Source organism: Zeus faber (genome assembly GCF_960531495.2).
Source record: "Zeus faber genome assembly, chromosome: 14".
Classification (NCBI taxonomy): Eukaryota; Metazoa; Chordata; class Actinopteri; order Zeiformes; family Zeidae; genus Zeus; species Zeus faber.
In genome coordinates, this window is record NC_137200.1 from 13,406,624 (window position 1) to 13,421,973 (window position 15,350).

Below are 15,350 nucleotides of genomic sequence, written 5' to 3' on the forward strand. Positions count from 1 at the left end.
CTCTACTATACTATTCTGTACTTTACTATTCTACACTGTACAATACTATGCTGTACTGTACTATAGTATACTGTACTGTACTATACAACATATACTATTCTGGAATGTACTATGCTGTGTTAAACTACTGTATATACTGTATACTGTACTGTACTATATTGTACTATAACACATATAGAATGCTTTTCTATACTGTACTAGACTGTAGTGTACTATACTGTAATGTATTAGGTCGTGTACTATACTATGCTGTAATGTACTGTGCTGTACTATACTGTACTATACTATACTGCTATGCATCATCACTGATCACACACGTCCCGCACACATACTTTTTACCCCTCTGCCCTCTGGGAGAAGGTATAGAAGCATCAGAACCCGGGCTTCTAGGTTCTTCAAAATGTTTCTTCTTCAGCGTCTACCCTTCAGCCATCACAGTACTGAACAACCAGTATCAATCTCTGTTATTTATTGAGATTCTTCTCATTACCTGCAGTACTAGAATGTGTCTCTATACATTTGTCTGAGCTTGTATTGTTGTTTTTATTTAATTGATTATGTCCGGAGGTCGTATGCAAGTAAGAGTTTCATTGTAATCTGTCCATATAAGCTTTAACTAACTAACTACTAAAGTATATTGCTACATTCTGGAAGAACTTCAGGGGCAGTTGCTGTTTAAGTATTGATTCTTAAGCACTCACAAGCCCCCACCCCCCCATACACACACACACACACACACACACACAAATTGCCAGTGTGTTGTCAGGATGGATTGATGTAATTTAAAAGTACTCTGGGTGTTACCTACACATGCAGTTCATATTTCAACATTTGAGTTTGTAAATCCTTTCTTGCCCTCGTTCACCAGCACAGGCTTCTCTGTCCTTGTGTGCCATACCAACACCTGCAAGGAAGAGAGGAAAAGAAGAGATGGAGCTGAATTACTGCATTTACTGACTTTTAGGGAAAAAAAAAAGCTGGGTTTTCAGTCACTGGCAGAGCTGGGTATCAAAAGCTTTTATAGTCTCAGTTGAACTGTATCGATGCTCGTGCTTATTCCACAAATTCTGCGCCATTTGGTGGCAAATTGCAATAGTTTAATAATTATTTAATGGTTAATAGTTTAATCTCTTTGGCATCAGTGAGCCAGAAATAAAACTACAGCTTTGTACAGTGATGGTAAAGGTGTCATGTCATTTCAATGATCTTAAAGGGGATGTTCTCACAAGCCAGTGAGAGATCTTCTTTTAATTGTAAAGCAATATTTAATCATTAGCCCCTTTTTTCAGGTACAAAGGAAGATTTGTAATGAAAAAGTATGGTTAATATAATCACTTTTTTAAACCCTGTGGGTAAATTTCTCCTTTGCCTTTAACCCATCCTAACTATTTTAATGGAATTTTAATAATTGATCACAACCCTGACACACAGAGTAGCGGCCTTCTTTTGTGAACCTTGTACACAGTAGCAGGATGCCCATTTATTTTCTTACTGTTCTACGTGGGTTGAGAATGTACGGTATATGCTACCCCGTGAAGGCCATGAAATGCTCTTGTCGTCCTTCGAGAGTTTGTGCAATATTTATATAAACAACACATACACTTCTCACACACCTGTGTGTTTCCAAAAGAAGGAGCCCCACTTATATAAGAAATATTCAGACTAGGATGTTTATACTTTCCGCAGCCTGCCTTGCTGTGTGCTAGAGATATAGAGATGGAGTTCAGACGGTAGTTTAACACCTCACACCAAGTAGGTCTTAAGTTCCATGAAAATATCTAGGAGCAGTGGCTAGCTGCCGCATGGCACTTAGGGACCAATTCCTGCCAATGCCTTGTGGGAAGAAACTGGAGGAAACCCACATAAACCTGGGGAGAACATGCAAACCAACTCCACCGCGAAAGGCCCTAGTTGGGGTTTCAAGTCATAACTTTCTTGGTGTGAGGCAACAGCACTAACCACTGAGCCGCCACACCACTTTGAAGTACCTGGACCAAAGTCACGGTGTCATTATCAATACCAGTATAGACATTTTGTGAACAAGTCATTGAGTCTCCTTGCCTTACCTTGGTGCAGTTCGCAGCCTTAGGCTCCAAGTCATTGAGGGTGACCAGCTCTTTCAGCAAGCTGCTCTCCTGATAGCCTCCCTTGACCCCACGCAGCTTGAAATAGGCCTGAGGTTTATAGAGAATGAGGTGCAGGTTCACTGCGAACCCTGCCATGTCAATGGCGAATGGCCGGTGCGGGTCAAACACAGTTTTCCACCCGTACACTTTGCCCAAAGTGTTCACTTTAGGCGACTCGTATCGAAGGCCCCCCACAAAGGCCACTGGCCACACAGACACCTTTCTGGTGGAACGCATCTGCACATAAAAAAAGACACCAGAAAGACCATGCGTTAAAGTCATGTAAATCACATTAACCTTGAATTAATGAGAACATCAATACGTTTTACGGAGCCCTTGTCCCCGTCACCTCCTCGAACAGTTCCAGACTGTACGTGTTGTCATCGTCCGCAAAGTACACGATCCCCGGCTGGCTGCTGTTAACGGTGAAGGTCTCGCGGAGCCACCGCAGGCCCAGGTTTCTCTGCATAGTTCCCCGCGGGATCCTGGGGTCCCTGGTGTCCCCGCGCACCTTGTAGTTCCTGGGGGTCTCCACGTTGAGGTGGGTGTACTTGAGGCCCGTGTCCTGCAGGAGTCGGCTGACGAGCGGGGTCCTCTGCTGGGCGTCCTCCACAAGGATCCAGTGCAGGTTGGGGACGTGGAGGAAGGTGTTGGTCAGCCGTGTCAGCTCCGCCTTCTGCACTGGGCGGCTGTAGGTGGGGGTGATGACATGGATGGTGGGCAGCACGTCGGACCAGGGCGGGGGTCGGCTGTAGACGTACTCTGTGCGCACCACCTCCACAATCTCGCGGCTCTGTGGCGAGCAGGACTCCTTAAGGCCGAAGGTGTTCCTGGAGTTGGAGCGACTGTCATGGCCGTCATCTAGGGAGTTCCGTTGTCCGCCGGGGCAGATGGGGAAAGTTACATAGTTTAAAAAAAGTCTCCAAGTCGACTAGCCTGCCCAAAGTGGGACTGCAGAATCTTACATTTGACCAATCAAATTTGACAAGAGAAAAAAACGGTTAGTTAATAAGAATCATAAAATGTTTTATGACGCTTGAGAACCTACACTTTTTTCATGAGGAAATACATACAGTATATATATTTATTTTGGGAATTTCAATAATTCATACGCCAGACATGTGCCATTTGGGACACAGTAATCCTAATTGATTTAGTGGGTTTGTAATCCAGGCTGTTAATATTAAAAAAGGTTTGTAATATAAAAAAATATTGATGAATATTTTGAATATTAGTCGCAATTTTGCTTTGGTTAATACAGGCATGTTTTATTAAAAACAAAAATGTCTTTCCCTGTTCTAACTACAACGATGAATGGAGCCCCATGCACTTTGATCTGATTATCTCACATGAGACCAATCTAACAAAACCCCATGTAGAGAAACATGCAAGGTACATGTTGTGCACAGTAAACACAATAAAAGCCCATGCCTTTCAGACCAGTGAGCGATTTCCTCATTTACCTTTTCGCGTCGCCAGCAGAGGGGTGATAGCACTTTGATGCCAAACAGTGATGAGCAGTGTCCAGGGCAACACGATCAAGACAATGGCCAGGATATCCCGTCTCTTCGGCATCTCCGGGCTCAGACTTGCGCCATTTTTTCACCTGCGGGGACACATCACACTCCCTGATTGAATACAGTCATGAATAAAAAATAATAGATACAGTACTGTGCAAAAGTTTTAGGCACACTTTTAGGAAATGCTGTTAAGTGAGGATGCTTTCAAAAGGAATTCCATGAATAGTTTTAAGTGTGGTAAACAGAAAAAAACCTTAAATCAATATTTAGTGTGATCACCCTTTGCCTTTAAAAGAACACCAATTCTCCTACTGTAGGTACACTTGCACTTGGTTTTTTAAGGTACTCGGCTGGGAGGTTGTTCCATGCATCTTGGAGGACTTTTGTGGATTCAGGCTCAGGTCCAATTGCTTCTGTCTCTTCATGTAATCCCACACTGACGGGATGATGTTGAGGTCTGGGCTCTGAGGGCCATACCATCTGTTGCAGGACTCCTTGTTCTTCTTTTTCGCTGAAGATAAATCTTCATGACTCTGGCTGTGTTTGTGGTCGTTGTCATGCTACAGACGTTTTGACACACTAATTCAAGATTCAAGAGCTTATTTGTCACATACATATACATATGGTCATACATATATGCAGTGAAATGTCATGACACCCGGTGATTACGCACAATAAGCTCTAAAAATACTAAAAATACTAAAATATGCATAACCGACACAAGGTGCTCGCGCAGGCGGAGAAGATAGAAAATACCTAAATGCCTAAAACTTTTGCACAGTACTATTTATACAAAAAAATATATATATATACAAACTTACCTATGCAGTGGAGTTAACCTGATAACTTAACAAATTGATGATTACGTCACACCTAAAAGGTCTATGCTGAGTGGTTTTTTTTTGAAAGAGTATTCATTCCACTTTGAAGATATATTTAGCATGCATTAGCAGCTGGTGAATGAAAGGGCCGCTTCATTGAGCTCCGCAGTCCAATGGTCCATTGCTGCGTCACTATGTGATTTGTATTTCAATGTACCGCTATTAAGAATCTGAGTGGCCTCCAGCATTTTGGACCATCCACAGACGCACACCAGAATTGGGTCAGAAAATGCTCCAAGCTTTCCTTTTTTGTCTAATTTGAAAGCATGCCAAAGAGTGCTATGCTGCTTGTGTCGTTGATTTGCGAAATTGTTGTGTTTAACAGGAATGCTCAATCTCTTTTAAATGTTAAGTGTTAAGACTGCGGGACTAAGCACTCTTTAGCTTTTTTGGTCAGAACCTCATGTAAGTAATATGACAAGTAAGTGGTAGTGTGCTGTCTTACCCGTGTTTCTAGCATATATATACGGCCATGTTGAGTGCAGGCAACATGGGAGCTGCATGCAGAAGCCTGTTAGTCCTCAGTCCTGCAGAGAAAAAAAGATAAATACGTTAGGAATAGAACACGTGGGCAAAATATTTCTTACAAGTTCACATGATCAGTGAACCTGACAGGTTTTCAGTACTCCGTCAATGAAACTTGGATTTATTTTAAAACCATCGCTACATACTGCATTTCCTTTTTTCTTGCATTTCCTTCACAGCAGATAAAAGAGATACATTGTTCAATCCAATTATATATATATATATATATATATATACAGTATATATATATAGATAGATAGACAGATCTGTTATGTAGGACTTCATATTAATATCCCTTGATTGCACATGTGAGACATGCTGTCTGGACTCTGCGGGATGGCTAATTGAGTGATGGCATCTTCTGGGTTATCAAGTGGGCGCTCCCCTTCTACCGAGGGTTCAGCAGGGAGCCAGAGCCACTAACTACCCTTTTCAGCAGTCCTGGAGAGGTCTTTGACTGCTTGCCGCTGGGTCTTCCCCTGCACTCCCCTACCAGAGTAGCTTTGACATTGATATGGCTTAAAACCCTCTGCAGCCTACTTTGACTGGTCTGACCTTTGCTTTCAGGTCATGTTGTTGTGCTTCGGCCGCAAGCTCAGTGTACCTCATCTTCTTGTGCTCGTAGGCCTCCTCCACTGCATCCTCCCGGGGCACTGTGAGCTTGGTAATGAAAACGAGCTTCCCAGCTGAGTTGATGCAATCTCAGCTGGGAAGCAGAACCTCTGGCCTAAGTCCACCACTGCGTCTCTTATTTGCGTGCCTCGCCTAGCCACCCGGTGTCTGTCTGGTCTTCATGTGGCGAGTCTGGCGAGACCCTCACCTCCCCGGACAAATGCTGGCAGGACATCATAGGCAGCCTTGACGGTGAAGCTCGCTCTAAATGTTTCCATTTCCCACAGCTCCTTCCAGGGGATCTCTTCTCCACTCCCTCCCAACTCATCCAACTTGCCCTTGCCTTGCCTGAGTGACAGCCTTTGCGCACCAGTTGCGGCCTCCTGCTGAACTATTTCCTGTAGCACGAGTCTGTGTCTCTGAGCACGAGTAGCCTTTTTCCAGGCTGGGGTGCCGGCCCAAAGGCCAAGACCACACACAACCCATCGAGATACTCTCGATGGGTTGTGTGTGGTCACCTCCATGGCCATGGTAAAGGCCAGCCCACTTCCAGATGCTGCCACGCTGTGGTGTAGTCTGCCGTTGTCAAACATAGCTGCACAACCTGGAAGTATGCCTTGATGAGGCTTGTGGGGGCTGCTGGGACCCTGAAGAAGTCGAAAGCAGTCCAGAGGAGGATGTGAGGGACTGAGCCGAAGACACTGGTGAGGTCCAGGAGCACCACATGAAAGTCTGCTCCCTTCTTCTTGGCGATACCAGATGCTACTAGCGTATTCCAGTCAATATGTGAAGCCTGAGATACCTGCTTTCTAGATGAATGTGTCAATCAGATGTTTTCTTTGCAGGCATCCTGAAGCCTGTGAGCCACCACACAATTTTGCCCTCAACAGTTAAGAGGCTGATCTGGCGAAATTGGCCAATTTCTGATTGATGAGTCCTTTTCCTTTGGGATCAGGATTCCTCCAGCTCCTCACCAGGATGTTCTCTCCTGTGATCTCCTACTTGCATTTAAGTATTTTTTCCTGTATTGGCCATACCACGTTCATGGGCTTCCAGAAGAAATGCAGGACATCTGGTGCATTTTTGTAGAGCCTGAGTGGAACTCCATTGGGACCTGGAGCTGATGAGGCCTTTGCTTAATGCACAGTTTTCTCACCTTCACTCCATCTAGGTGGACCGATATCTAGTTGGTGTTCCGGTGGATGGATTGATGCCATGTCAGGTAGGAGGGTTATCTCTTTGTGGCGTCGGTTGTCTTTGCAGGACTTTTCTAGATGTTTTTCCAGGTCTGCCTTTGACACTGAGAGACTTCCACTCTTCTGCTTTGTCAAGAGAGCTTTCACAAATTTGAAGGGATCTTTGTAGAGGCTTATCCTTGTCAGCTCCTTCTTTAAGCTCTTCTTTACCAGGTTCTCAGCTCTCCTCAGTGTCGCAAGCCTGCTCCGGATGTCTGCTTGCAGAAGGCCTTCCTTCTTCTCCTCTGTGGCCTTCCTCTATTTCTTCTTCAGCTGCCCCCTCTCTCTGTCTAGACAATCTATTTCCTTCAGCCTCCTGGACTCAGTGGGGATCGTCAGTGTAGTTACTTCCTCTCTACCGCTCCAAACCGTTTCACTCCATAGCTGTAGATTCATTCCCCCATTCTTCCCAACTTCTTCATGGTGGAGCCTCTGATTGTCTCCAAGACGTTGCAGATGTTAAGACGTTGCGGATCAACGGAATTTGCCACCGGATCTTGCTTTCCGCTGCAGGTCGCAATGGGCTGGGTTTAGGTTGCCCTCCTGCCTGGCTTTTCCTCCGCTGTGACAGGGTTTCAAGATTCAAGATTCAAGATTTTTAGGGTTGTTGATATCCTGCCGACTTTGGTCCTGACTTTTGTCCTGCTGCTGAACTTCCGTCTGCGCGTGGCTGCTTAAACCCCCCCCGACAGTGTCTTATAGGTATTACACACATCTCAATCATTGGCACTAATAATAAAGTTATAAGAATAAACAAAACAATGGAAATATATATTAAATGTAGACATTTATTTAAAAAATAAGGAAAATATGGCTATATACAGTAAACTAAAAAATGTAAATTCTTATTGAAATGAAATTTAGAATTAAAATTGTGTGTGTGTGTGTGTGTGTGTGTGTGTGTGTGTGTGTGTGTGTGTGTGTGTGTGTGTGTATAAAAATGCGTGTGAAATGACGGCGACCTAGCGGCTGCCCTGAGCCGCGCTCTAATTACAGCTCTTTAGACATAATTAATCCTTGATTAAAGAGGATCAACCTCCGTCTGCCATATCAAAGGCTGCACAAGCGAATTATCACATCCGACCGGATTTAGCGGGGTCTCTCTTTTTTTGGGGTGGGAGGGGGGCTGCACATTATTCATGTTGACGTGCTTATTAACTCTATGCATGACATGTTTTCATTATTTTCGGCCCATTTGCATTTTGTTGCCGTCTAGAGAAAACAGTGTTGTGAAAGCTGAGGAAATGACGTGCTGTTGTTTCAGTGGTTTTATCGTTTCATAGGGCTTAAAATCTTCAGATTATCATCGTACGTTTATCGCCTGAAAATAGAAATACTGACAAATGCAGTAATGCTGATCAATAGATTACAAGTGCGGATAAAAGACACACTCAGCCATTTCATCTCCACAACCAGCACATAGCTCCCACGACAGTGTTGGGAATCTATTTCTTTCTTTCTCACTGCAGCTAACACACCTTCGGTTATGGCCTGGCGTGCAAGGGTCTTTTCTATTTGTTTGCACAAAGGCTAGATTTTTGTCGTGAATAGATTCACAACAAAGCGAGTTCGACAGCCAAATGTGTTCATTCAATTGTTTTATTTTTTTTCATCAAGTCCTCATTTTGTCATCTCAACCAGTTTTCTGCCACAACACACTTGTTACAACGCACTGTCCAAAAACAAAATCCCACCGGACACCACTGTCCCGTTCACCACGAACTGTGCTTATAATTACGTCCTACTAAGAGTTAGTGAGGAATCGCAAACGATTCATTGCGAGCTTTTAAATGGAGTCAGGGGGTCACTCCGGCAAAGATCTGGGAATCTTCCACTCACACACTGAAAATAATAACTGAACTAAATTAAGTCGAAAATGGTCTCGGCATCTGCTATCATTTATAACGAATGTGACTGATTTACTGTTTACATTCCATCAAGATAAGTCACTTTGGCAGAATTAAATGATTCTTGCGAGACTTCCATTCAAACCATGAACCACCTAGTTTCCTTCACCGCAGGTGAACAGAATTCAAATTCATCAAATGGGAAAAGAGATGGAAAATCAAACGACTCTTTTTTACGGAAAGAATAATATTAATGTCCGCCCGTATATCTGTCTAGCCGCGATCGACGATATCTTGCTCGCGTGAAATCCCGTGATCTCACATATGATAACTCTGCGGGTCTGCTGGGATTTGGTTGCTGAGAAACACTCATTCGCCTCAGCGCCGACTGCTTCGGGTGTTCCGAAATCTTGTGGATGAATCTTACTTATAAGCTCTGTGCGAAATATGAAGTCACGAAGACGAGGTTAAACCCTGTGGTCGGAGCCTGTGGTTTGGCATCTCAACGGTAGCTGTCACAGCGAATGTAGTAGAGAGAGTGATACTTACAGAAGCAGAGGTCCACTTTGGTCACGCAGCCTAATTGAGTTGTGACGGTGGTGATGGTGATTATGGGTAATGCTGACGCGGCGGTGGGCCTCGGCGAGCCTCGAGAGGGAACCATCTTCCTGGTGGAGACAAAAGTGTTTTGTCTGCATATTAGTACCAGAGCATGGGTGACAACTCGCTGCTTTGGTCACAGCGTCCGGGCGCTGCTATCCAATCGTGGGGTGGGTTGTGTCCTCAGTGCCAGCTCCTGTGGAGACAGAAGAGGTCATCCCTCTGGAAGAATGCTGCTTCTCATTACAAAGACAAAGGCCGGGATTGTCGAAGCCAGTCGTGAGAGCGACGGGCGGAGGGGCAGCCATGGCTGGTGGATTCTGGACAATGGGATAAATCACATAAAAAATGTCACAGCCCTACAAGTGGAATTCCTTGCTCGGGGGATTGAAGAGGGATTTGAAAAAAAAAAAAAAAAAAAATTGAGAGAGACGTGCACAACATCGGCCTGTTTATCTGTGCCATAAACAGCCACAGTCACATGATCAGCGAGTCAGACAGTGAGGGCATTTCTTCTCATTTTTGCTTTCATTTCCTGACAAGCGTTATGAAAGGAGTGTATTCGGGCCTCCTCAGCCCGAAGACTCTGATTCTGAGATGGGGGTAAAAATACGGGCCGAATGTGAATGAAAAGAAAAAATATTTAAATAAAAAATGAATATAAATACATAAAAAAAACCATAAATAAATACATATATGACTGAATGGATGGATGAATGAATGAATGAATGAATGAATGAATGAATGAACGAATAAACAAGCAAATAAATACATAAATAAACAAACCAACAAATAAAAAAATAAATAAATAAGTACATGGATTAATAAATTTCTCCAGATTACTATGCATGTCGCGTGTAAATGAACATCTTTTCACATCTTTTGCGATGTGTTTATCGTGCAAGTTCATATCGCGATGAAGATGAAAATGGGATTTCTGGTGCTCCAGAGGGCAAATATTGTAATTGACAGCTAAGGCATTTAAGTGCCACTGAAATCTGCATTGCGATTCGGTCCAGTAGATAGTGAACGAAGAGGAACTGGTGCTATAATGGCACCGGGTTTCGGTGCCCAACCCTAGTTACGACTGGTTCAACGTGCACCTGTGTCACTGATCTCTTCTGTTGTCCAGCCAATGCCCGTCAAGAACGTTTTAACAATTAAGATCGTTCCTGGATGACACAGTGCAGACACAAAAGAAAGAGACGGTTCCTCTTAAGGTGTCTGTCAAGATGTCGTACTCATAAGTGGCTGGAGGGAAATGACTTCCGAGAGACGGAGTTTGGATTCCCGGTTCTCAACCATGAGACCTCAACCATGTCTCTGTGTACTGCCGTAGTCCAGGGCTGGACCCCTAATATTATTATAGTAACAACTATTATAATTATAATAATAAATATAGTTGCAGGCAGCAATACGCGGGGTCCAGTTTAGTCGTGTTAGATAGGTATTACAGTTTTCCCGGATTCTGTGCAACGTAGCACAGGTTACAATTTTTTTTCGATCCCACTCTGTGGATTTATATAGCATTCATGATCTCACGAAGGGACTGTGTTCTCAATGTAACGTCAATGTTCTTCAATTTTTCGGTGAGCTTGTAAAGTTGTATCAATATTTCATGATACAAATGTAGATCGGTATGAATCGAAATTGGATGACAACACGTATGAAACGTTCCCATTGTTGTTTGGGAAAAGAACAGAGGATTACAGACAATGTCATCAACGTGCTTTTCTCATACTTCCTGTACAATATCAACTGGTGGAAAACACGTGTCCATAAACATTCCATGTTGTTCAAGTTCAAGTTCAAGTTCAAGAGATTATCTGTCACATACATGTTTAATCAATATTTTCATCTTCTGAACTTAAATCTGCATTTTCAATATTATCAATGCACATATATTATTGTTGTTTGTGGTTTTTGGATCTTCTTCAATTTTGGAAAGAGGATTACGCCATTCATTGTTCAATTCTACATCCTTATACCACTTGTGTGTTATGCGTTCTCAAATACGCCAATGCCGGCTTTCGGGCATTTTCCGGCACCTGGAGCAATATTAAAAACAGTCTTTGTAATTACTTCACGTAACAACAATAATAAATCCATTATATTTTATAAATATAAAAAGTAAATGTACGTTTTAATTAGTACTTCTTTGTATTTCTTTCTGTTAATAATCTACAATTGTAAAATTGTAGATTATAGGTTTTATGAAGGTTGGTTTTGCTTGTACAAGCAAAATCAACGCCTGTCTGCCTCTTTATTTAAAACAACCGACTGACAGACTGCAGATTAAAACGGCCCTTTCATTTCTTTAAAGGGCGTTTAACTTTATTTCTATTGACGCCATTTTCTACATTCGACTAATTTGATTGAGTTGTTCCGTCCAAACTAAACTCAGCTTCAGTTCATTTACCTGTTATTATGCAATCCTGCATAGAGAAAAACACACGTCAGCTCCACTCAACAGTATGGTTATAATCACAGTGATTGTTATTTAACACAAAGATCATTGTATATACATGACCCTGGAGCTAATTTCCCTACTCCCTTGCATTCAGATAAAAGCGGCAGGGCGCATGTAAACGCAGCCGGAGACACGCGATAACAGCACGTCTGTTCAATCGATGATTACACTCCAGGATTAAAGCCATCAAAAGCGGAGATAACGCTGTTCAGCCAGTGCACGCCGGCTGAAGAGACGGTGAATGTAGTCACTGTTAATGACACGACAACAGGAACCGCTGTTCTCACGGCTTCTCAATCAACTGTAGAAAAAGGATCAGTGCTTCATTCCACAACTATTCATGAAAACAAGAACATGAAACAATTGCATTCGTATCCGTGGATTTAACTGTTGAGGCCCTTCACTGCTGCGTGTCGTCCTTCATAGCTTCCATCACCGATGCATCCCTCTCGCGCTCGTGCTTGTTAAACTCGCCGAGCGCACCGATATAATTGTCAGATTTGATAAAGTTGCCTTCCAGGATGTCTGTCATGGCAGCTGTCGGATACCGTCTGGGTGATCTGAGATACGCAGCGGTACAGACGCTACATTTGTCATCAATTATGTCGGATCCCTGGAGTCAAGTGTCTCTGATCTAGACCCAGTGATACTGTTCTGTTTTTAGGTCCCTGATGAAGCTGAGGCATTGCAGCCTATCTGCATTGTGAGGATTATTAATGAATTAAAAAAAAAAAAAAAATCATAGCCGTATCATCAGTAATCAAAGGAAAACACAACCTTCCTTCCTTCATACTCTTCGGTCTTCCTTAAAATGGCGATCCACAAGATCACCTGCGCTTGGTGGATTACACTGTTGAATTCCATAGCCCTGGGTTTACCCTCGTCTTGACTCCAAGACACTTCGAGTCACATTCATTTCCCCCTATGCCTTCTTCCGATCAACGGATTGGGTCTGCCACCTTTGCATTCTTGCCCGGAAAGGCGGACCCAGCCACCAACAATAGAAACAACATACAGAGCAGGTGAAATCAAATGGTTATTTCTTAAAAAATGCCAATTAAATTGAGTATAAAATGTGGCATTTTTTCCACTTTTTTTTTTAACACTGTCAGACAACTTGACGACGCCACACGCCTCCACATCCATAATTGGCCGGACTATTTTAGCAGCCAGTCCCCCCTGCCCTGCCTGCTTTGCTGCCTGTGCTGCTGCGCTCCCTCCACCTACACCTCCCAAATATCCATCTTCTATCCAATGGCGGGATTTGAGCTCTTCACTCCTATATTTCCAGCCGTGTCTATCTTTGCTGTGCACCTCGCTAGGAGTGATGAGCAGCAGAGTCCCGACGCCAAACTCAACCGGTTGCAAAATAAATAATGATCATTTTTAAGTGAAATATAAGAGTCAAGAATATGATTAAACGCTTACTTTGGATTGACCTCACGAGGAGCTGAAACATTTTTGAAATGCAGGCTACAACACAAATTATCGCCCCTACCTTTTGTACTGGTCATGAAAGACGACTCTTTTGTGAGACAACAACTATTGCGAGCGAGGCTGTTTTCCTGTTTAGCTGTGTGAGGACGTGGCTCGGCGTAGTGATCAGGAACATGTGTCTGATGGGAATGTGGCTCTCGGATTCTAAGACCAATGCATTTGTTCGCCATGTGCATCAACACCTCAGAGAGAAAGGCAGAGCTGTGAATCCGCTTCAAAGCTCAACGATTTTTTGCTCTGCAGCCTGCTTTCAACTTGCTCTCCTTTCTCCTCATTTTTTCCTCTAATGGCAGGGAAGGGGAGGGAAAGGATTCAAGCGAGATACACAGAGATACACCAGATACACCGAGCAACATCGGAGGATGTTACTCGGTGTATCTAAAATCTAGCTCTACTTCCTTTTCTTTGACACAATTCCTTAATATTTAGCCTTTTTCAGGAACAATGTTGGATGCGATGTTTATATCGGGGAACTACTTACAGTTTTGTAAACTGGGCAAGAATTGCCTGAAGACTTAAAGGATGTTTTGAATTCTAGATCAATGATGACATCACAATCCCATCTGAGAACCGGCCTGAGGTTTGGGAGGTTTCTTACAGTCTAGGAGTCGAAGCATATTGGCAAACTGTAACTGAACTCTAAATGGTCCAAAAAAACCATTTCAATCATTGCACAACAAAGCAATTCAACAATTAAGTGCTTGAATCGGCTTCCAGCATATTCAAGGTGATTGGTTATAACAATCACTTTATAGAGCAGATCCTTACTCGTACACGCACCCCTTTGTCTTGCCACTTTGGGAAAGGGTTACTGGACAATGCTTCATGTCAGACAGGCACAAAAAAGGAGCCTAAATCATTTAGTCCACTTCAGATGTGCAAATCACTCATCTGAACTGGAATCCAAATGACGGTGTTCTCAACTTAAAATGAAGATGCGCATTTTCAGTTGAGAAATCCCCAAAGGGTTTAACAAATCAAAGTCAATTTATTTTCCAAGTTTGTCTAATGAATTCAATCTGATGTTTTTGGGTTGTTTTTTTCCCCCCTCCGGTGATTATGGCAACATCACTTAAATGAATGAATGAATGCTTTAATAGTACATATTCAACGTACATTACCCCTGTTATGCAGGGAACCATTGAGTACGAGACTTACTTTAAAGTTCTCAGTGACCAAAACAGGAAATAGGAAACACAGCTCAGGACAATATTTCCGAGCTGGTTTTGGTTATCAGAATTTTCATGCACAATGAAAACTGATAATAAGAGCGTGTGTAAAAATATCCCCTGAAACCAAGGCACCAGAGCACATCTTGAGAAGCTCTGGGAGCAAAGCAGAGGAGAGATTTGGAGAGTTACTGTACCTCTCATGGCAGCATCCCCCTCCTCTCCTCCTCTCCTCCTCTCATCCGGCTGCGATCCCTCTCTCGATGGGAGATTTGAGGAAAAATGAAACTGTCACACGTGCATCACATCGCATACACGGAGGCTGCGCCCATGGCTGAATCCTCTGGTCGGTGTGCTGCGCTGCAGGCTGTGGTCTGAAGGACGGGGAGGAGGAGAAGACTGCTTGTTTTTCACCGAATGTCCTCCCTCCTCTGTCTCGCTCCCCTCCCATCCCTCTCTCTGTCACTCCTACTCCCTCCCTCACACCCTGCTCCTGTCTACTTATCTCACTGACGCGTTTTTTTCCTCCCTTCACTGCTACTCTTTCTTTCAGCACCCGGGAGAGCAGAGGGAGGGAGGAAGGGAGAGAGGGGAGGGGGGGGGGGGGGCGAGAGACAGTGTGTAAGAGAAAGAGAGAGTGTTTTGAGAGGGAGAGAGAGAGAATGTGTGTGAGAAAAAGAGAGAGAGGAGGAAGAGAGAGAGAGAGAGAGAGCGATCAAGACAAACTGTGTAAGAGAGAGAGAGTGTGTGTGTGTGTGTGTGTGTGTTTGAGATAGAGAGACAGTGAAAGAGAATGTGTGAGTGAGCGAGAGGAGGGCCATCGGAGGGAGTGTGAAAGAGAGAAAGAGAGAGGGAGAGAGAGGGAGAG

At 43.6% G+C, this 15,350-nt stretch overlaps 1 protein-coding gene across 1 annotated transcript; it reads right to left on the reverse strand.

Annotated features, from left to right (window-relative positions):
- Positions 1–817: 817 nt before the first annotated feature.
- On the reverse strand, positions 818–14,819 carry b3gat1b (beta-1,3-glucuronyltransferase 1 (glucuronosyltransferase P) b; the record flags this gene model as incomplete). Its single annotated transcript, XM_080013095.1, has 7 exons — positions 14,680–14,819; positions 9,296–9,414; positions 4,973–5,054; positions 3,590–3,732; positions 2,476–2,987; positions 2,067–2,363; positions 818–904 (listed from the first exon to the last, which is right to left on the reverse strand). The coding sequence occupies exons 4-7, from the start codon at positions 3,699–3,701 to the stop codon at positions 818–820; spliced, it is 1,008 nt and encodes a 335-aa protein (XP_079869221.1). The 5' UTR covers positions 3,702–3,732; positions 4,973–5,054; positions 9,296–9,414; positions 14,680–14,819.
- Between the last annotated feature and the right edge of the window lie 531 nt (positions 14,820–15,350).